General features: G+C 51.9%; 7 protein-coding genes across 7 annotated transcripts; 5 read left to right on the top strand and 2 right to left on the bottom strand.

The window, feature by feature from the left end:
* Positions 1–758: 758 nt before the first annotated feature.
* On the top strand, positions 759–2,410 carry J4E87_004478 (uncharacterized protein; the record flags this gene model as incomplete). Its single annotated transcript, XM_049376099.1, has 2 exons — positions 759–945; positions 996–2,410. The coding sequence occupies 2 exons, from the start codon at positions 759–761 to the stop codon at positions 2,408–2,410; spliced, it is 1,602 nt and encodes a 533-aa protein (XP_049234308.1).
* A 717-nt stretch (positions 2,411–3,127) lies between these two features.
* Positions 3,128–5,357, top strand: J4E87_004477 (uncharacterized protein; the record flags this gene model as incomplete). The annotated part of the gene is made up of 4 exons (XM_049376098.1): positions 3,128–3,523; positions 3,572–4,218; positions 4,273–4,779; positions 4,913–5,357. The coding sequence occupies 4 exons, from the start codon at positions 3,128–3,130 to the stop codon at positions 5,355–5,357; spliced, it is 1,995 nt and encodes a 664-aa protein (XP_049234307.1).
* Positions 5,358–5,579: 222 nt separating this feature from the next.
* On the bottom strand, positions 5,580–6,187 carry J4E87_004476 (uncharacterized protein; the record flags this gene model as incomplete). Its single annotated transcript, XM_049376097.1, has 2 exons — positions 5,580–5,935; positions 5,995–6,187. 2 exons carry the CDS (start codon positions 6,185–6,187, stop codon positions 5,580–5,582), a joined length of 549 nt encoding a protein of 182 aa, XP_049234306.1.
* Positions 6,188–7,475: 1,288 nt separating this feature from the next.
* Positions 7,476–9,261, top strand: J4E87_004475 (uncharacterized protein; the record flags this gene model as incomplete). The annotated part of the gene is made up of 3 exons (XM_049376096.1): positions 7,476–7,551; positions 7,603–9,053; positions 9,106–9,261. 3 exons carry the CDS (start codon positions 7,476–7,478, stop codon positions 9,259–9,261), a joined length of 1,683 nt encoding a protein of 560 aa, XP_049234305.1.
* An 826-nt stretch (positions 9,262–10,087) lies between these two features.
* Positions 10,088–12,955, top strand: J4E87_004474 (uncharacterized protein; the record flags this gene model as incomplete). Its single annotated transcript, XM_049376095.1, has 6 exons — positions 10,088–10,095; positions 10,585–11,169; positions 11,226–11,325; positions 11,377–11,544; positions 11,709–12,174; positions 12,240–12,955. 6 exons carry the CDS (start codon positions 10,088–10,090, stop codon positions 12,953–12,955), a joined length of 2,043 nt encoding a protein of 680 aa, XP_049234304.1.
* An 870-nt stretch (positions 12,956–13,825) lies between these two features.
* J4E87_004473 (uncharacterized protein) lies at positions 13,826–15,564 on the bottom strand (the record flags this gene model as incomplete). The annotated part of the gene is made up of 2 exons (XM_049376094.1): positions 13,826–14,656; positions 14,710–15,564. 2 exons carry the CDS (start codon positions 15,562–15,564, stop codon positions 13,826–13,828), a joined length of 1,686 nt encoding a protein of 561 aa, XP_049234303.1.
* Positions 15,565–19,533: 3,969 nt separating this feature from the next.
* Positions 19,534–21,740, top strand: J4E87_004472 (uncharacterized protein; the record flags this gene model as incomplete). The annotated part of the gene is made up of 4 exons (XM_049376093.1): positions 19,534–19,976; positions 20,036–20,068; positions 20,124–21,447; positions 21,531–21,740. The coding sequence occupies 4 exons, from the start codon at positions 19,534–19,536 to the stop codon at positions 21,738–21,740; spliced, it is 2,010 nt and encodes a 669-aa protein (XP_049234302.1).
* Positions 21,741–21,830: the final 90 nt, after the last annotated feature.

Genomic DNA, 21,830 nt, shown 5'->3' with positions numbered 1-21,830 from the left:
TTGCCGGCGCCAAACCGGAAATTACGTCGCCGGGAGTTCCGAGGTTTGGCACAAGACACGCGGAGACATCCCCAGCTGCTTTCAACCCTCGACTACACGTCAAGCTCTATTCACTCTCGTCAGCTAACTACCTGAAGCCCTCGCCGCGGCGTGCGCATTTGACCATGTGAATTACCTAGGTAATAACGATATTCGAGCGACACCGCTCCCTAGAGACCTCGGGACTGTCCCTTTCGCGCCACGAACACCCATGACAACGGTTCCTTACTCTACAAGACCCCCAGATCTTCATAAGACGGACATGAGGCGCCCTGGAATGCATTACAAGGCTATCAGTACACGCCAAGTCGTTGGTGGTAGGCTAATAATGCCCAGCGATCACGACATCGCCCTTGCCTTTTCTGCGCATCGTTGAGAGGATGTTCCAAGAGATTCCAACCAGCGACATGCTTCACCTTCCTCTTCAGGGTTCTTGGGAGCGACCACCTTTGGACACCACAAGCAACTCAAGCCTCGCAATGTTGCAGCGCTTGCTGATCGCGACATGGAAGGAGTGCATTCGCAATTTAATTCGCGTGGCATGCTACAACCATGTTATCGCGCAATTGCACACGGCTATATGACCCTACAAGATCCCGGCCACCGCGTAACCGTCTATCTTCTGCGCAAACCATTCGTAGCGACCGCTTCGGCTGTATTCTGATCACCAACTTGACGCGAGATATCGGTACTACTGGTGCTCCTAGCAAAGCCCAAGTATGGCCGCGATCGCTGACGACGACGCAAAGGTCGCGCGTTACACCAACGATGAAACCTCGCCTTCCCCACCGGTTTATGAAGATGGCAGCGTGCAGGAAGACAATGCCTATGTTTACGACGATTCCCAGAAGCTGGGCTACACGGCCACAGTCTTTGTCATCCTGAACAAGATGATCGGCACTGGTAGTACGTATTCTTCATGCTCATACGCTCGGATGGCTGCTTACTTGTAACAGTCTTCTCGACTCCTTCCGGTATCTTCGCAGCAACGGGATCGGTTGGGGTGTCACTCTTCCTGTGGATCATTGGTGGCATTCTCACATTCTGTGGGCTATCCGTGTTTCTGGAATTCGGTCTCGCAATCCCACGTTCAGGTGGCGAGAAGAACTATCTGGAGCGCGTCTACCGTCACCCTAAATACGTTGCGACATGCGTTCTTGCTGCGCAAATGTTGTTGCTCGGATTTTCTTCCGGTAACTCGCTCGCTTTCGGTCGCTACGTACTGTTCGCAGCTGGTTCGGAAGCACCGGATGGCTGGGCGGCGCGTGGCATAGCCGTTGCTTGTGTCACTTTCTCGGTTGTGCTCCATGCCACGTTACCGAAATGGGGCATCCGCCTCTTCAGTGTTCTCGGCGTGTTCAAGGTTTTCATTCTACTCTTCATCGTCTTCTCTGGCTTTGCTGCTTTGGCTGGTCATCTGAAGATCGAACAGCCGCACAACTTCGACAACGCGTTTGCACTGGAAGTCGGTGATGGCTATGGTGGCGGCGGTGCCTATGCGTACTGCCAAGCTCTGCTGCGCATCATTTACTCCTACAAAGGCTGGGAGAATGCCAACTATGTGTTGGGCGAAATTCGGAACCCGAAGAGAACCCTGGCCTGGTCTGCACCCCTGGCAATCGGTGGAACTACCATCTTATACGTCCTCGCGAACGTGGCTTACTTCGCTGCCATCCCCAAGTCCGATCTTGCGAAGAGCGAGGTAATTGTGGCTGGCCTATTCTTCCGCAACGTTTTCGGTAATAGTGCTGGAGCGCGCAGTCTTCCCGCTTTCGTTGCCCTCAGCAATCTTGGCAACGTGCTCGCCGTCAGTTTCGCACACTCACGCCTCAACCAGGAGTTCGCAAAAGAGGGTTTACTTCCGTGGAGCAGATTCTGGGCGTCGAACAAGCCATTCAATTCGCCGGCGACAGCCTTGTTCCTGCATTGGCTGATTACAGTCATCGTACTGCTTGCGCCCCCTGCTGGTCCTGCCTACAATTTCATCACCGATCTTTACACCTACCCCGGCGCTTGGATCAATGGCTTCGTCACTGCCGGTCTCATTTACCTACACTACTCCAAGCGCGAACGCTGGGAGTCGCCATGGCACACCTATCTCCCCATTGCCGTTCTTTATCTGGCCGCAAACATTTTTCTTGCACTGGTCCCCTTCATTCCTCCGGATGGCGATTGGAACGCAGACGGCTACCCATATTACGTATTCCCGGTTGTCGGTGTCAGCGTTCTGCTTCTAGGTGGATTCTACTGGCTTTGCTGGACGAAGATCTGGCCAAAGCTCGGAGGATACAAGATTGTCAGTGAACGCTATGAGGATGCCGAGGGCAATGAGCATGTGAAGTATGTGAAGGTATACACTAAGCACGATTGAGCAATCTGACGATCGATACATACTGTACCGATGTGCTCGGCCGTGGTGGTGGCGTCCTTCTATAGAGATAGTAATAGCCGTGCAGATAGCGGTGCGAACTTGCTTTTGTCTTATGCGTGATCCATTCTGTTGTGTAGGGCTCTCAGTACATTGGTGCCTGCGATTAAATATTTCGTTGATCCCCCCAGAACGATTAATGAGGGGCGCAGACAATGGCTGTATCGCGAAGGTCTTCGATATAAAAGCCAGAAGTAGGTGTGCTGCAGGGGACGGACATTTTGCGGTGGCGCCAAGACATCTGAGCTGTGGAGCCGATGACGCACAGACCTCGGAACGCGTGACGCGAAGACATCAGCTTCACATTACACCCTAAGCCCAAAGCTAAACGGCATGTCTGCACTGATGCCATTCTTCTCAAGCGAACATCATCGTCGCAATGCATCGATGGCACGAGTCGCGGATCCCCTCTCATGAAGTTCCGTTCGTGTCCGTGGCGCATCCTGGACGGGTAAAGGCTAGGCCTCCAACACGCCAAAGACCCCATCTCGCTCTATTTCGCTCTAACAGCTCAGGCAGCATGAAGTTGCCTGCGCTAGCGCATCAAAAACTTGGCCCTCTTGCCATATAGTTATCAACCTCCATTCGTATAAAGCAATAAGGATAAACGCTCCTTCACGGCGCACCAATTCACGACTCCCCACTCGCTCAAACACAACAATGACTGGGACTTCTGGCAAACCCATGAACGAATATCCTGGATTCGGACTACCTCTTTGCAATTGGGAATGGACCAACTACGGCTTCTATCCGATCGGCTCCCACCACAATGCCTATGGAAGCGAATCAGAGATCATCCCTGTGCGAGAGCTTGCCGTGATGGATGTTTTGGAAAAACTCACCGACAAGCCCGACTGGCATCAGAAGGTCTTTGATGATGAAATCGTTGCCAAGTGGCGTAATGAGGCCCTCGCCATTCCTGACCAACACTTTTGGCACCTGGCTACCGCTGCGAAGAGCCAATATTGGACCCACGACGATGACCGGCTCGATCTTCATGACGACAGGCAGTCTTGCATACTCGAGAATATCTTGGATGAAGGTACATTCGATACCGTACGTTACTATTGCTTTTAAATAGTCTTCATCACTAACGCTATGCAGTGTGTTCAAGAGCTTCGCAGCAAAGCCAAATATTTCGAACAATCGGGCATCATACCTTCTCTCGACGCAAGCGCTTCCGTAGCCAAGTCTGACACGCTCGTTACAAGCGAGCTACACGCCAAGCTTCGCCAAGCTTTTGATCAGCTCAAGTCGGACCACGCTGCATCTCCTGATTGGCATCCCAACTCGAATAGTATGGTGCAGGATCTGGTACACCCATCTATGTACCCATTGGTATATGGGCGCAGTTCTGGCTTTCGTGAGGAGCAGGTTGGTGTGACGGACGCTGTAGAGCGCTGGGCTGGCAAGGGCGAGGTCGTCCCCCAGCAGGGGCTCGAAACGACTACAGCGCAAAACCGACATGATTATAGCGTTGGAGGCAGCAGCATCCCGCCGGAGTACTGGTCCAATCAATACCAATGGTTGCCGGCCAATGTGGCTTTCCAGGATGATGGGTCTGTCAAGTTTACCAGCTACATCAACAATCTTCACCCTACGAGATATCCCGACATATATCGTACCATCGAAAAGCTGGTCGAAACATCCATACCCATGTGGGATCAGTGTTTGCGGTTTGCAGTCGGCTATCACAAGTTTGAAGGGGCCGGTCGTATGGAAACTCGCACCGGTAAACCCGAGAATCCTGAGTAAGTCAAAGTAATGTCTTCGAACTTTGCAGCTGCTAATGTCCCGTTGCGTAGTGACGAGAACGAAGAGAATTGGACGCCCAATAAAGAAGAGTGTGGTGATGTGGAAGCCAGCGAAGAAGACCTGGAGGAAGAAGGGTACGATGATTACTACGACAACGATGAGGATCGCCAAGAAGGGTTGCTGGAGGCCAAGTGGAAGATCGTCCGCAAACCTCGTATCATGCCAATTCCCTTCAACGACGTATCCTACGCACCGCAACCAGGCAAGCGTCTTGCTGATAGATTTCGCGATACGGGACTTCAGATCATTGTCAAGATGGCCTCGATTGAACTCACGCCCGAGAAGCCGGACTTTCCTGTGGGTGGATGGCACATCGAGGGGCAGATGAACGAAAACATCTGCGCAACTGCCCTGTACTACCTGGACAGTGATAACATCACTGATAACAGCCTCGCATTCCGCATGCAGACGTCTGCTTACCTACACGATGACGAGGGTTTCGACGTTGGACAAGACTGTTATCACTGGATGGAGCACGTGTACGGCACTGGCTTTGGGTGTGGGAATTCGCCATGTTTGCAGAATTACGGGAACGTACAAACGCGTGAGGGTCGGCTGCTAGCTTTCTCCAATGTCTTGTAAGTCGGTCAAGATTCTGTTCGGACACTGCCTTGGGCTAACGTATGTTAGTCAACATCGTGTTTCCCCTTTTAGTCTCATCGATCCTACAAAGCCCGGCCATCGTCGCTTTATTGCACTTTGGCTTGTCGATCCGACGAAGCGCATCATCTCTACGGCGAATATTCCGCCTCAACAAATGGACTGGTACGTCGACTCGCTACTTGGACCAAGCGACAAGATGCGCCAAGAAGCGTTGTCGAAGCTCCCCCCAGACCTCATCAATCTGCTAGCCGAGAAGGGACTCGCAAGTCCTTCTGTCACTACGGAAGGTCGACTGCCTGAAGAGCTCATGGCCTACGTGCGCGAATACTTCGAAGAAGCCAAGCACTCCCTTCCTATGGGTTTTCAAGAGGCAAGTGAGCATCGCAAAAAGCTTATGCAAGAAAGGGGCGCGTTTGTCCAGACCGCAGAGAAAGGATGGCAGAGGGCGACTTACAGCTTCTGTGAGCATTGAGACGCTGGCAGAACTTGATCAGAGCCTGAATAATGACAACTCTCGAATGGAACGGAGCATACGACAACGTATAGTGTTAGTTCTCGAGTAACGAATTGAGCTATGGCTGATCATGTTCCCTAACCCGCTGACATTGAAGTACTACTACCAACAGCTTCCTTGCGTAACGACTGTCGGGACGGCAACCCCGCAGAAACCTTTGACGTCCCAACAACATCCCATTCAACGTCGCTTCGACGCTTCACTGCTAGGCGCCATGCTCCGAAGTGTCAAAGGCACCTTGCCTTCCGTGTCGTTCCAATGCAACTCATACAGGCCGTTCTCAGCCTTCATGCCGTAGAATGACGTGGCAACCGTACCATCTTCACCATACAACATCACCGTGGAACCGTAGAAAGCGAAACCCGATGTTTGAGTCGTGGTGTTGCCAGTGCCGTTGTTGGGTGGGAGAAAGCCCACGCGCCTGTCGACCGATGATGACGAAGGAATGAAGAGAGCTGTATTTGACCAGGTGGGCTCACCGGTAGCGGTGGTAGCGTTGGGGTTTCCAATGAAGTGTTTGTTGGCATCGATTGTGACTATGTCTGTTAGTTGGGATGAACTTGGGTACGCGATGGCTCGAAGAAGCCGAACTTACAGGTTACGACAGCAGCATCGGTACTGTTGGAAAGAACAGGCTCTCCGAGGTATGCAAGACCATCGGCATAGAAGAGTGGCAAGCCACCAATGTCTTCACTGTATGCATACAGCTGGAAAGGCGTAGAAGCGACATCACGCTTGCGGGCGCCCAACACCGCGAGCGGGAGCAGAGCCAGCAGTGCGCTGCGCATGGCGATATGCATGATGAAGGAGTGTACGTTGAAGAATATTTTAAAGAGCGTCAGAAATGCAGCAAGAGTGTGAAGGGTGGTGGCAACAGCTAACAATCAGCAGTCCCAATGTCCTTATTACACTCGATACATCGGCCGAGTCAGTCTCTATCTCTACAGTCTCCTGAGCGACTCAGATGCATTACGACGTCTCCACGTATATTCATGACGCCTCGAGTGAAAACCATATCTCTTGGTATACTTCATTGGGAGGTCCCCGAAGGGCTACAAGGACCCGCTCTCGTACAGTGCGAATTGCGCTATCGAGGGTTGCATGCTGCCTGACTTCAATTGTTTCAATGCTCAGGCGTCGCGTAACCTCAGCCACTCAAAGCACAGATGCGATATGTAGTGCGAGTCGGAGCGGGTCTTATTTTTGGCACTGCCAAGCTCAAGCTAGAGAATGCTTGTCGTCCCCACTGTCGCGTATCTCTCTAGGTAGCGATCGAACCGTCTAAACGCAGATTCTACCCGTTTTTCAGTGGATATACGAAGAGTTTGTCTATTCGACTCCAAGTACCTCACTCCACTGAGTACCTGGCACAACCCAGCAACAACGGCGCGCCGACCTGTCATCACGGACGGCCCTTCCGCGGCGCTTCCTTCCTCCGATTCCGAGTCAGCAAACTCCGACCATGCGCAAAGATTTCTCAACAATCGATAATGCCATGGGCAGATGCGGCGGAATGGCACCGATCGAGTGGGGGCTCACCTGATGCGCCGGTAGACTTTGCGCATACTACTCAGTAACCCCACGGCCGTTTTTAGACGCACAATACCGCTAGCAGATCACCGAGCAGCCGGTGTACCTACGCCAAGTGATGCCCTAAGGGGCGTCTGAAGTTTGGAGTAGGGATCAGGGTAGTCTTGACCCACGATAAACAATGAGACTATCTGCGGAGGAGAACGAAAGAAGAGTACGAGCGAAAGTTTCGATTATCATGACGTCCTTGAGTCGTTGAAGACTGCACAGGTTGTGCCCCTAATAGATTCCTCGGATAAGACAGGCTATGAAGGTAGGATGCAAGGGCGATATAAAAGAAGCGAAGACTTGTTGTTGTGGAAAAACATCAGCTTGTCTTTACATTCGTTTGACTGAGCTCAGATCACTCTTTGAGAGCTTCTTTCTAGAGTCTTTCGCATCTTGTCATTCGCTTTAGACCTCACTTCCACTCATTACGCGATCGTTGGTCGTTGTCTCTACACATCTTCTTTTTTCGAGTACCAAATACTTCTAGGTATCTACATCATGTTATTACGGGGTGCTTTCGGTCTTGCAGCCTTGGCTGGCTTTGCGACCTCTTCTCCTTTCGTTTCGAACTTGAGTAAGTCACACATCATTCTCAGCCCGAGGACGCCCACTAAACCAGTTCCAGTGCCGAGAAGAGCATGCGATGGCAACACTGCCTCCACACGCTCAAAATGGTGCGATCATTCCATTGAAACCGACGCGTCCATCGAGATTCCAGACACCGGGGTGACCCGAGAGTACTGGCTTGAACTCACCGATGTTGTGGTAGCACCTGATGGCGTGTCTCGCACAGCGATGGCCATCAATGGCTCCATACCAGGACCAACGCTCATCGCAGACTGGGGCGACACAGTCGTTGTTCATGTGACCAATTCCCTTACGACATCCATGAACGGCACGAGCATACACTTTCACGGTCTTTGGCAGAAGAACACCAACGATCAGGATGGTGTGAGCTCCATTACACAATGCCCAACGGCACCAGGCGAGTCAATGACTTACACCTGGAGGGCTACTCAGCACGGTTCAACTTGGTATCACTCGCACTTTGCGCTTCAGGCTTGGCAGGGCGTCTTTGGCGGTATTGTCATCAATGGACCTGCGACGGCGAACTACGACGAGGACCTGGGCATGCTCTTCCTTAACGATTGGGATCATCAAACGGTTGATGAGCTCTATCTCTCTGCCGAGACGGATGGCCCGCCAGTTCTGGACAATGGTCTGATCAACGGTACCAACACCTTTGGAGACGGCGGCCATCGTTATAACGTCTCCTTCGAAGCTGGAACTTCTTACCGTATCCGCCTCGTCAATGCCGCTGTCGACACCCACTGGAAGTTCATGATCGACAACCACACCATGACTGTCATTGCATCCGATCTTGTACCTATCGAACCTTATGAAGCTACCATTGTCAGCATCGGTATGGGTCAACGATACGACGTCATTGTAACAGCTGATCAGGGAGACGTGGCCGACAACTTCTGGATGCGCGCGATTCCGCAGTCTGCATGCTCCGAGAACGACAACGAAGACGACATTCGCGGTATAGTCTACTATGGTGGCTCGGCTGGAACGCCAAGCACTTCCGCATACGATTACGAAGACAGCTGCTCCGACGAGACCGAGAACCTTGTGCCGCACATCCCAAAGACTGTCGGGGCAACATCGTCCACAGCCGATGAGCCTGTGTCTGTCGGCCGCAACGACGAGAACGTGTTCAAATGGGCTCTGAACAGTACATCCATGGTTGTGTACTGGGACGACCCCACTCTCGTGCAAGTTATGCGCAAAGAACGGACGTTCGAGGCCTCCAACGCCGTCTTCCACCTACCGCGCGAGAACGAGTTCGTCTACGTAGTCATCAGCACCAACATCGGAGTACCCCATCCCATCCATTTGCACGGCCATGACTTCTTCGTCATCGCTCAGGGTACTGGAGAGTACACCGATGACATTGCTCTTAAGCTCGACAACCCGCCGCGCCGCGACACCGCGATGCTGCCAGCATCGGGTTACCTTGTCATCGCTTTCGAGACTGATAACCCAGGCGCCTGGCTAATGCACTGCCACATCGTACGTAGCCCTCTTCGTTTGCACTTATATCACTTTACTGACATCCATACAGGGCTGGCACACATCCGAGGGCTTCGCCATGCAGTTCGTTGAGCAGTACGACAAGATCGCGGGGATAACCGACAAGGATGCGTTGGAGAGCCAGTGTGATAGCTGGAAGGCTCATAGCGGGTCTGTTGGTATCCTGCAAGATGACTCTGGTGTATGAGGCGTAGTGTCGTTCTGTCACGTGGTTACCCTAGAGTCCTCGGGCTCACCTTCCATGCGAGACTAGCTTTTTGGCACTTATAATACACACAAGATCCATCCAGTATCCCACACTCTTGCTTTATGCCCACGCGTACCAGTGACGGCGTTCTTGACCTCCGTTTCGCTTCCATTCATCATCCCCTGCGCCATCAGTCCATGCGAGGTCGGCCCCCGCTTAAACGCCGACACTGTGTCATGATCGCATCTAGCCAATTGTCATATGCTGGTGGCGCTCTTACTCGCAGCTCTGTTCAATCTAATCGAAACATTCAATCTACAGCGGGAAGCGCGTACCTGCAATATCGTGTGGCACAGCTCTCTAGCATACGTCATCCGTCATCAGCCGAACTTCGTCACCTTCGCCCCGCGCTGCCGTCTTACCAACATCCTCATCACAACGAATCGACTTTGAGTTCTTTAGCGACCCGCCGCAAAGCAGCATCTCTCGTGTCGCCTCTGGACCATTACGCGACGTCATCCTTCCCACATGCTGCCCCCATCATGGCGAATCCCCCCAACAAGTACGTAGACGTGCGTCCCAACTCTGGTCATCTCATGTTTCATAGTGCTTCCTTTGACTATGCCTCTTTGTCACTTATTAGAATGCTGGGGCCGCTGTACTACGACTAAACTCCACACATGCTGCATCACCTTGCCGACGACATCATGGCCTCGTGTCGAGATCTGGCCCCTTCTAAGAACTGCCGCCTGCTATGTCCAACATTACGGTGCCGCAACTTTCGGCCCCGATTATCGAAGCATCTACAGGCCGATCGAACAGCTCCATGGATATGTGCGCCTGCCCCGGAACTGGCACAGTTGATGGTCTCCGTAATGGCCTACCCGCACTCCAATGGAACCTTGCATGGTTGAGAATCACGCCGGATGTAAACTCCATGGCATGCCATACGTAGATAGTTGCACGACAGGCGTTTCGGTTCAAGACAGGAGGCCCTGGTGAACTCACGCCGCTCAACAGCATGAGGGCGCTGGTTGCATCATTACGCAAATCCGGACCCAAAACCCAAGTCGCCGGGGTAGAAGGCCCTTCTGACATTGAGTATTAAGAGATATGACTATCTTCAGTATGACTGAACTACATCTCCGTTACTTACACCACTGGCTCTATCATCCACATACAAAGTAGACATCACATTCTACCCTTTCTTTCGCTTCTCCGAATCAATCTTTGCGTGACTACAATGCGCATTCTTTATCTCTCCCTCCTGCTCTGCGTTGCGCAAGCATTCATTCCGTCGTTTCTAGCTGACACCACCACTAGAGACGCTGAGAATAATCCTGCGCTTGAGCGAAGGGAAACCGACCCTCCTGTCGAGCAACAGATCAACACCTTAACAAGTCCCGCATTGACCAGTGACCACTTGCCGCGACATGAGCCGCAAGACCGCGATATCACTGCCGTTCATGAGAACGCAGGCGAGAGTGATAGCCACGAACCTCCTGGGAATCGGCAAGGACACATCATCACCCGTCGAGATGTGGTCGCTTACATTGCTGTGGTCAAGGATGACTATGACATTGAGAAGTTCCGAGACTTCTTGAAGACCAAAGCGGAAGACGGCAATGACATCTACCAGATCGGTCCGGATAACAAGATCCTCGGATACGGGAACGTTACTTTGACTCCAAGTTCGAAAGCCGATGTAGAGAAATACGAAGGCACTCTCGGTCTGCTGGATGATCTTCCCGTGACATTCCATCGAGCCGTGCCAACGAAAAGCGCGTCTCTTGAAGTTCACCCGAGCGCCTATCCATACGAGAACAGCGGCAAACTCTCACGCAGAGCATTGAAATGGAAGGCCCAATATCCCGCGGACGAAGCTTTGGTGATGGATAGTGAGTATGAGTAAGTCGAATGTGATGCCATATGTCTTCTTGAACTAATCGAAGGTTATTGTTTAGTGGTGGCACCCAGACACTCGACTTCGTATACCCTGAGAACCCTGGTCAGGGAATATATGTCTACGTGATCGAATGGGGCATTCAGATCAGGGTCAGGAATGTAAGTAACCCTATCTCTACAGCCGTCGCATCGCTAATTCCACGCTTGCAGCCTGACGATGAGCGAGAATTCAAGACAGACAACGATCGTGTCCTACAAACTACGAGGTCTCTTCAACGGCATGCGAGTCCAGACACAGACGACAATACTGTCAAGCCATCTCACGGAACCCAGGTCGCTTCAAAAGCTGTGGGCAAGAAGTACGGGCTTGCGAAAGAGGTATGTTGTCAACGCTGCAAAGCGTTTCCGATTCATGCTTCTGCCTCCATCTTGTCCTATCCTGAAGGCAGGGCAGTATCTGCTCAGCCAGCCGATTATTCTATGCAACTCTGACAGGATCGGTGCATTCAAGAACACAGCTAACATCGCACCCAACTTTCTAGGCGACACTAGTGTCGACGAAGGTCATGCCTATAAGCGGAGATTGGGAAAATGCAATGTGGCTGATCGTGGAAGACATCAAGAGGAACGACCGTGCGGCGAAGAGCGTTGTGACCACATCCATGGCCCTTGGTAAAGGGATGACCGCCGAGGAAGCGAAGAACAATAAACAAAGCCAGAAGCTGTACGGAAACCACCTCCGTGAACTATCGAATCTTGGTGTTCCGTTTGTGGCAAGTGCTGGAAACGACGCAACGGATCCTAACCGGAAGCTGGTGGACCAACTTCCTATGTTGCTTTCAGGTGATGATATCCCTCTCATCATTGTTGGCGCTTCAGACTACGATGGCAAGAAAGCCGACTTCTCGCAAGCCGGTCCACTCGTCACGATTTATGCGCCGGGTGTTGACGTTGAGTGCCAAACGAAGGAGGATAAAAAAGGTGCAACTGTACAAGGGGCTTCAATAGGTAAGCAAACGTCCTCCACATCTCCACTGCTGTGTACTCGAATCTGACAAGCGACTCCGGAATAGCTGCGCCTCAAGTTGCGGGCCTTATAGCCACGTACTTGTCCTACGAAACTAAGCCTTGGGACGACACCAAGACTGGTGTCGAACGCGTGAAGGCCATCCGAGATTATCTTACCAGTGAGAAATCAAGTTGGGTGCGGGATAGGGATGATCCCAACAGCGGCATCCGTGTGATTTGGAACGGGGCAGATGCGGCCGCCCACGGGGATGACGACGATGACGAAAGCCCGAACGACTCTGATCCACCTCCATCGAGCCCTCCACCTCCGTCCAAACCATCTCGCAAGAACAAAGCACTTTCAATCATCTTCCAAAGGTATTTTGATGGGGTCTGGACCGACAACTCCTGGTTGTTCTTCGAAAGCGATTACGGCAAGTCTTCTGTATGTCGCGATGAAAAGCAAGCTACGAGAAGCGAACCAGCAGGAGACGATTACGATATGGTCAAGAACCCTCCCTGGCCTGGAGGTACGTACGAGATGAACGACCTCATCGACGGCGTCGAATGCGACTATCTCAACGATGGAACCAATCCTGGATCTCTTTGGTGTCAAGATTGGGATGCGCCATCTCCGGAGGACTCCGAAGGCCCTTTGCCTAAGGACCTAGAGATCAAGTGCAAAGAGGAGGAGGTGAGATGGAAGAGTGAAGCTGAGAGCTGTTCGCTTGGACCGCTCATAAACAGAGACCACCATGCCGTCGTTACGTGTGACTGGTAGCTATCGCCAACGATGCGGTAGAGATGTGCTAAACAGCTTTCCTCGGTATTTCTTTCGCTGAATTGTTTGGTTCGGTCTTTTCCTTCTCGGTACCTGATCCTCAGTCACGCTCGCTTTTGTTTGCGACATCTATTAGCTCTATGTTCTTGCTGAATACAACACGTACGTCAAAGCGTTGCTTGTGTGCCGATGAGCCCAGAAATTTCGAGATTAGCTTCCTATCCACATACACCTTTGGTATAAGGATGATAAGCCGGTGCAAAGAAAACCGCATTACGCCGTCAGTGTAATCCACTCGGCATCTTCGTACGCGTGGCTGCTCCGTTCAACGCGATGTTGTGAGAAGGTGACGCGTGTGCACGGCTCTCAGAGCCGGGCCACAGAACGCCCGTGTAATCTCCATAGTAAATCCGTGGTATCTCCGCCCATCAATGCGACCACGATCGTCATTCTTCAGTGCGATGCACGCCAGCATCCTCGATGATTGGGCAGCCACGGAGGAAGCTGTAAAGACGAACATCTGCGGGTCCGCGCTGCTCCATGGGCGAAAGCTCTGCGATGCGCATGCTCGATGCCGCCCAGTGACAGAAGATTAGGCCGCCAACGATTGATATCATAACGAAAGGGTATTCGAGATTCGCGAAGGAAAGATTGGCGAAAGGCCTGAAAACGCACTTAGCGGTTTGTGGCCTGTGAAAAAAACAATGGGGACAGCAACGTAGTTGAGTCATGCAGCTCGCAACAAACCATCAGCGGTGGGTCATGAGAGCGAAAGGGGCGATTGAGTAAAACTTTGTTCATTTTTCTTTTTGCTGCTATGCCCAACTTTGAAGGATTCATGCAGGTCAGGTGCTATGTAGATCATCGAGATCAAACCCTCAAACTCGCTACGTTTTGCGCCAAGAAGTCATGTGTATCACCCCTAAAGTCGTCATCGAGGTAGCTGTTCTTGTTCGCTCCAAAGTTGATCAGCTTCCTGCCTTCACTCCACTTCGGCCAGTCCATAAAAGTGTTGCCCTCATTGGGGTCCAAGTTGTAGACGAATGAGTAGTAGTAACCTCTAATAGTCTTCGCGGCATTGTTGGGCAAGATGCCATTGAAGACTTGCAGGATGTCGGAGCCATGGAACGTTCCTAGAATGGGTGTACCGAAATCGTATGTCGCGAGATAGGACCAGGATGGTACATCGGGAGCGACTTGTCCAGTGACTTCCAAGAAGAGGCGACGCGTGAGGGTGAAGGTAACGTCGCCGAGAATAGCGGAGACGCGCTTGAACTGCGGGTAGAAGTTGTTGAGCAGGCCGGTGCGGAAGGGCGAGCCGTCCTCGGTGATAGTTTGGTAGCTGCCTACTAGCTGTTCGACTTGCGCTGGCGAAGCATTCTGGAAGAAGATGGTTGAGAGATAGGTCGTTACTTCCTTGGTCGTAGTCAAATTCGATGTGAAGAGACCAAAGAGTGTACCCTCGTCTTCCTGGTCACCAACGATGAAGGGTACTTTGGCGTACTTTCCAGCTTTGACAAGGGCATCGGGAGAATCCGAGAGGGCCTTTCCATCAGGACGAGGGAGATAGGAAAGATTGACCGTGAAGTAGCCCAAGATACCCGGGACGGTATTGGCGGCATTGAGGAACTTGGTGTATGGCACTGTGCGGAGACACGCCAAGGTATCGGCAGAGCTGGCACATCCCGCTGCTTCAACGACCTGGGAGAGTTTAGCATCGTGTTATGCGGCAGGGAGTAGGATTGAACACATACCCTGTCGTAAATAGCTTGACCTTTGGGGCAGTCAACGGGATCAGCTGGAACTATAGAACCCGAGTTCATGATGCCAGCTCTGAATAGCGGCTTGCCATTGTAGTTGTTGTCGCCATCGTAAAGCATCATCTGATCCAACACAGAGATGGCACCTGCGCTCTCCCCCCAGATCGTAACCTTCTCAGGGTCTCCTCCGAATGCGGCAATGTTGTCAGCAACCCATTCCAAGCCCAATCGTTGGTCTAGTAGCCCTAGATTGGCGGAGCCATCGGCTAGTACCTCTTTCCCGGGCATGAAGCCAAATCCGCCCACGCGATAGTTGACTGCCACAAATACGATGGGCTTGCCTTGAGCGACTGATTCGGCGACAAGGCTTGTTCCATCGTACATTGCAGTAGATCCAAGTTCGAAACCGCCACCAAAGATCCAGAATAGTACAGGAAGCTTGTCGCCAGCTTTGGTACCCGCTGGGCGCTGTACGTTGATAGTAAGGCAGTCTTCTCCAGCATTTGTGACGGTCTGAAGAAGTGGTAGGTTTAGGATAGTGCCTAAGACGTTGGTGGGGATATTCCTCTCATCTATGCTGAAGAAGAACTGTGGGCATGCTTTTGGAATGCCGGTTCCGTCGACCTTTCCGAGAGAGGAAGTTATGGGCTGGGGTGGTTTCAGTCGTAGCTGGTCAATCGGGGGCTGTGCGTATGGTATGCCTTTGAAGGACTCAACACCCAATACGTTGATGCCAGCAACCGTGGCTTGAGGCGAGGGAGCCACAACGGTAGGGTTTGCTCGTTTCTCCAGGGGTGCTGCGACTGCTAGAGCCAAAGGAAGCAACGAAAGAAGGGTTGCTAGCTTCATAGTGAGTAGTTGTGCGTTCGACTCGTGGTTGTCGAATCAAATGAAGTTTTTGTTTCTGGTGACTGCTTCTGCCATCGCTGTGCAAGGCACGATACTTAACTCGCCCGGTGGAGAAGATATCACAAGCCAGATACTACGCTTCACAACGAACCTCGGACAATGTCAAGGTCTCCTGCGTCCGGACGAAGAGCGATTTGGAAAGATTCAACGTAAGTTCAAAGGCCGCCGTGGCTGCAGATACACCCATGCTTCAATAGCATCCTCCCGGAATTTTGGGTTGCAGATCGCTCTCATTTTGATGGAAGTGGGGTCTGACAGCCTTGTGAGGTGACACGGTGCATGAAGAACATCGTGCGCTGACCTATCCGAACTCGCAGTTCAGAGCGTCAGCCAGGGGAAAGAGCCACAATAGGCTTGGATCGCTGATGGATAGCTTCCGGCGCGTATTGTCTAGGCAGCTGGTCATGAGGTGTCGGCGCATCTAGCGGACGAGTAGTAATCCAGAGTTTATGGTTTTGCGCCACATCAGTCTTTACACAAGCCGTCCTCGGAAGTTCTCTGTTTGCGCTTTCGACAAAACGCGACTGACCTGAGTGCACCGACTATGAGATGTGTAGTGGAGGGACGTGCAAGGTAGGATATCGACGCCAAGAGTGGCATTGACTGCCGGACCGCAAACGGATGCATTCTCCCGGTCTGTGGGTGGGTGTATCGACTGAATCGCCATCGTTGTTAACACGCTCGGGAACCAGCCATAAACCGTTGGCTTGTATTCTGATGACGGAGATGCTGCCTTTCAAGGGGTGACTACTTCGCCCCGCGTGGACAAAATGCGGGGTATCCACGATGGGTCTCCCCACGATCTCGGCGAATCCATCGCTCGATATATTGGTGTTCAGCGCCTTACTTGCGGGCAAGGCTGACGCCTCGGTAGTAGAGAGACGCCACAAACTTACGCAAACTCAAATTGCATGTGAGAAGACTCTGAGAGGTTTCGAGAACTCAGCGCACCGCGCCAACGCCCGGGTGCACTCCGATGGCTGTTGGACGTGGAGCCGGTAACGGTAGTTGATGCTAGCGGAGCGTATTCATCCGTATAGAAAGCTTTGACAAATCTTGGAATGGAATTTACCGTGCATTCGGTATGGGCGCGCTCGCTGAGCTCGTGTGATAAAGGCAAAGAGGCTGCTATGACGTGGCCATAGGCCCAACAGACTCAGTAAGATCGCATGCAAAGGAAGGCAGGGAGAGGGGAATGCTGTCGAATTTCTCAACAATGCGAGTCCGCATGTTGGGAGTCGCATCCGTGTACAAAGCTCAGGTGCGAGGCACGCGAGAATACCATCTCAGCTTTGGGGGCCAGTGCGGGATTACTAAGCGTTATCTCCGACTCAATCGAGGGGATTCGAGGCTTCGTCCCAGTGCAACACTAATACTTCAATTTCCATCACGGCTGTTGGATTTGCTATGTGCCATCTGGACTTGCGACCAAAACGATATAAATAGGTCGGTACTCGTTTTCAGTCGCACATAACACGTAACCAGTATCAAAACAGCCACGGGGACTGTTCAATCATCTTGGCCTCATCGCCATCTCTAGCAACCCACTCATCTACAAGATGGCGGAGGAACACGGCAATCTCAAACTGCTGCGATGGGGCACACCTGCTTCCGATGTCTGAGCTACGTATACGGTATCAAGAATGAGCGCTGCCACTGTCTCTCTTCGTAGCTATCTGCTGAGGCGACTCATGCCACTTTGCTACGGACGCAAACTTGTTGTTGGGTAACTTCTTGGCACATCTCTGGATACACTTTTGTGTCCATATCGAGATACATTCAAGGTTTGAGGTCGAACAAAGCGAAGTAATGGTCCCACAAGGGATGGTACATATAACCAGCGCTTACATGCATCCGATATTACGCGGTGGTAGGTGTCACTGTGCGTGCTTACGTGCGTAAGTAATTTCCCGGTCACCGGGGGCCTGAAGGATAGGTTCAGATATCCCTAGCGAATTCTTCTGCGCGAATGTCTCGGCCGCATCATCTCCAATGTCGTATTTCAACATCGAGGTTGAGCCCATTCGCTACAACAGCCAATGTGTTAGTTTTACCGAGTGGGTCTCCTTGTTCACTTTGTGTCTTGCCCCATTGATCGCGGTAAGTCTAACCTGCGCTATACTCCTGCCTGAAGATAAAGTGCTAATGGAAGTCGTGCTTTAGCATATCATATCTGGTACACCTACAATATCGTATCTGACAGATCGGCGACCGAGATGGTACGATCGACTATGCGGCTATAACCCGACATCAATAATTTGGAGATACGCTGCGATAGCTGATCGACGCATTCGCGCTGTCCAATGGAGTCGTCAGGATTTAGCAGCCACCAACGCGATATTCTGGACCTCGAACGGATGGAATGGCGGAGAGGAGATGGTTACGGCCTGTGCTCCGCACTGCTTACGTTTGCCGGAGCACACCCACGTTGAAGTAGCCTCATTGACAACGTTGAAAACTATCATAACAACACTTCAAGGTGTGTCGGCACTCTATATACTTATCGGTGCCATGTCTGGAGCCGCACTTCCCGGTGTCGCCATCGGGTTTGGCATCGACGCTGTCTTCTTCCCGTTGGCGATATTAGGTCTTCTGCGCTTATGCGCTGCAACATGGCTGACAGAGGACTTTGTATACCAACGAGATGGCTTGCAGAACACTATCCGAACTGAGACAATCGTGCGGACGCACCGGATTCTCTTGCCAAAGGATAGTGGCATGGAACTCGATCAACGACCGACAGCATTGGAACCGCTCATAACAACGCCGTTCGAAACCGCTGGGTTCAAGTCTCCCGCACAATCCTGGCAAAGCCACCTCTTTCGCTTCTTCTTCCTCCTTCTCCTCGGAGGCATTTGGACATTAGCTCTTCTTATCATCACCCCAGCACTAGGAGACACGCTCTTCTTTACAACAACGACCTTTCTACTCGGATTGTTTTACTTCGTTTTCATCACCGTTACCCTTATGTTGTACGCCTTCTACTTTATTCGCGGTCAAACGACGACTACGATTTTGCCCTGCATCTCCAGCACGTGGTACCGGATCTATACTCTGCTGCTTATGGGTCTTATGATGGTCCTCATCGTTATTGCAAGTATAGAAACGAACAAGAGTCCCACGGGGTTGTACACCAGTGCGCACTTGAGAACGAATTTGGCATGCGCGGACTTAAGCCAGTGGTGGCAATTACCGCCTCCGAGTCAATGGATAGGGATTGCGACAAACAAAGAACTGGACGAAAGCGTGCTGACGCGAAATCAGACCAGCCTAGTCGTTAAGGGTGCCCAAGAAACGGAGTTCTGGTTGTACAACTTCACTGGCTTCTGTATGGGACATGTCAACGATATGTAAAGTGTTGATTTCGTGGTACACTTGTTGGCGCGTTTTGTATCTAGGTAGTAATAGAAAGCTTTGGACTGTGTCTGGACTAATCAAGACTACCCAAGTAGAATTTGAGCAATGCGATGAGTTCGTGCGTATGCACCAATTTGAAGTGCCTAGGTAGTCAAACAAACTTGCTCACGAGTACAACAATCAAGCTTGAGCATGAGTGTAGAGCTCAGAAGAGTGCGTACATAACCTTGGAAGCCTTCTCTGAGTTAAGCACAAATTCAATTGACCCGTGGAGTTTGCTGGTGACAAGCCGAAACGGGTTAGAGTCATGACGTAATAGCAGCTCGGCCTAAACATTCTCGCAGTCGGCGCGCACTACAGATAAGCAACAGCCATTGCGGTGCCCTTGGCCAGCAGCAAATTGTCGCGCGAACTACTACACGAGTATAATGTCCCAATTTGCTTGAAGTAGCGCGAGGTTCTGCTATTCCAACGAAGCTTCTCAGATCAGCAATTGATCAACTCTGACGCGAACTTACCACCCCACGTCTACATACTCAGCCACCAGTAGCGATGCCGAACCCTACAGATATTCCGTCCTTCGCCGCCTCGCAGCTCACCCTGCTCGATGCCGAGCTTCAAGCCGAGCTCTCCGAAACAAACGCGCTTCTCTCGTCGCACACGCCTACCGCCCTCTCGCGCGCCGGTCTCGCGATCCTGAACCTTAACATATCTTCTATACGGACAGGGCTGGGCGGTAAGACCGTAGTCGAGCTAGGACTGGATTCGGCAGTTGTCGCTAAAGGCGAGAAGCCGGACATCCCAGAACACGGCATACGTGTGGGCGATATAGTTGCGGTTCAAGACCAGCCTAGCGGGAGCGCGAAGAAGACGGAAAAGAAAGAGCTCGAGAAGAAAGGCGCCTCGGGCGTGGTTCTTAGGGTGCGCAGGGAGAATGTGGAAATCGTACTGGACAAAGAGGACGCAGATGTGCCTACTGGCGGCAAGCTATGGATGTTAGTCTATACATTGTGGGCGGCTGTGTCGGGCATAATGAGGCTGATACATGTACTAGAGTCAAATTGGCGAACGACGTCACCTACAAGAGGTACGTCCTGGCCGAATGCACTTTTTCAATTTTTACCTGAACTTATTCATGATAGGATGAACCAAACGATGAACAGGCTGCAGAAGCTCGGAGACCAAGAGTACACTCCCTTCATGCGCGTACTCTTTGGACAGTCATCGCCTACGCCCCTACCCTCGGACCTGAATGATCCATCAAATCCCCTCCATAAGCTTGAGTGGAACGATCCATCTCTCAATGACAGCCAACAAGAGGCCATCAGATTTGCGCTTGCCTCACGCGAGGTTGCGCTGATTCATGGCCCCCCAGGCACAGGCAAGACGCACACTCTGATTGAGCTTATTCTCCAATTACTCAAACAGAAGCTCCGCTTGCTGGTATGCGGTCCATCGAACATATCCGTAGATAACATTGTCGAGCGTCTAGCATCTCACAAAGTACCTATGGTGCGCCTCGGGCACCCAGCACGCCTCTTACCATCTGTCTTAAATCATTCGCTCGATGTCCTCACACGAACGTCAGAAGCAGCCGCGTTGGTCCAGGACGTTCGCAAAGAAATGGATGACAAACAATCTTCTGTTCGCAAGACACGCAACGCCAGAGAGCGCCGTCAGATCTACACCGAGCTGAAAGAGCTCCGACAAGAGTACAGAGAGCGGGAGAAGGGATGTGTAAACAACCTAGTGACCGGCAGTAAGGTCGTCCTTGCGACGCTGCATGGCGCGGGTGGCTTTCATCTAAAAGGTCAGGAGTTCGACGTCGTCATCGTAGATGAGGCCAGTCAGGCTTTGGAGGCTCAATGCTGGGTGCCTTTACTGTGGGTCAAGGCAAGTAAGCTGGTGTTGGCCGGCGACCACCTCCAATTACCACCCACTATCAAGTCTCTCAACTCGAAACAAACGAAAGCGGCCAAGAAGGAATCCAGCAAGAGTAAGGATAGCGCAGAGAATCCCGCTGGCAAGCTGATTACCGGCATGACGCTCGAAACAACTCTTTTCGACAGGCTACTTTCTCTACATGGACCGTCGATCAAGCGGATGCTAACGACGCAATATCGCATGCATGAGAAGATAATGCGATTTCCATCGGACGAACTATATGATTCGAAACTTATCGCAGCAGACTTCGTCAAGGACCGTCTACTGAAGGACCTGAAGTACGACGTTGAAGAAACTGAAGATACACAAGAGCCGCTCGTCTTCTGGGACACTCAGGGCGGTGACTTTCCTGAGAAGATCGAAGACGAGGGTGTGATAGGCAAGGGCGGGAAAGGCATGAGTCTTGGCGATAGCAAATCTAATGAGGCAGAAGCGGCGTTGGTGAAGATGCATGTCGCGAATCTGATCAAAGCCGGCGTTAAAGCGGAAGACATCGCGGTGGTTACGCCATACAATGCACAGGTACGCGTCTTTCCTCCCTGCCCATCATGCGTGTGCAATGCGCGTCAACTTTGTATTGTGGGGTTTAACGTTAACAATGGTAGCTCGCATTGCTTGCTGGAATGCTCAAAGAGGCGTATCCTGGCATCGAACTAGGATCCGTGGATGGCTTCCAAGGCCGCGAGAAGGAAGCCGTCATTGTCAGCACAGTACGGAGCAATCCAGAGCATGAGGTGGGCTTCTTGGGCGAGAAGAGACGGCTCAACGGTACGTCAGCTCCTACTCTGCCGACTCGCCGCAATATCTACGCATGAACACGTGGCTGCAGGTGCTAATGAAGGGCGCAGTTGCAATGACACGCCCAAAGCGACATCTTTGTGTGATCGGAGACTCAGACACAATAA

The sequence above is a fragment of the Alternaria ethzedia genome, assembly GCF_023757985.1.
Source record: "Alternaria ethzedia strain BMP 0044 chromosome Unknown scaffold_8, whole genome shotgun sequence".
Taxonomy (NCBI): Eukaryota; Fungi; Ascomycota; class Dothideomycetes; order Pleosporales; family Pleosporaceae; genus Alternaria; species Alternaria ethzedia.
This window is presented reverse-complemented; position numbering and strand designations above follow the sequence as displayed.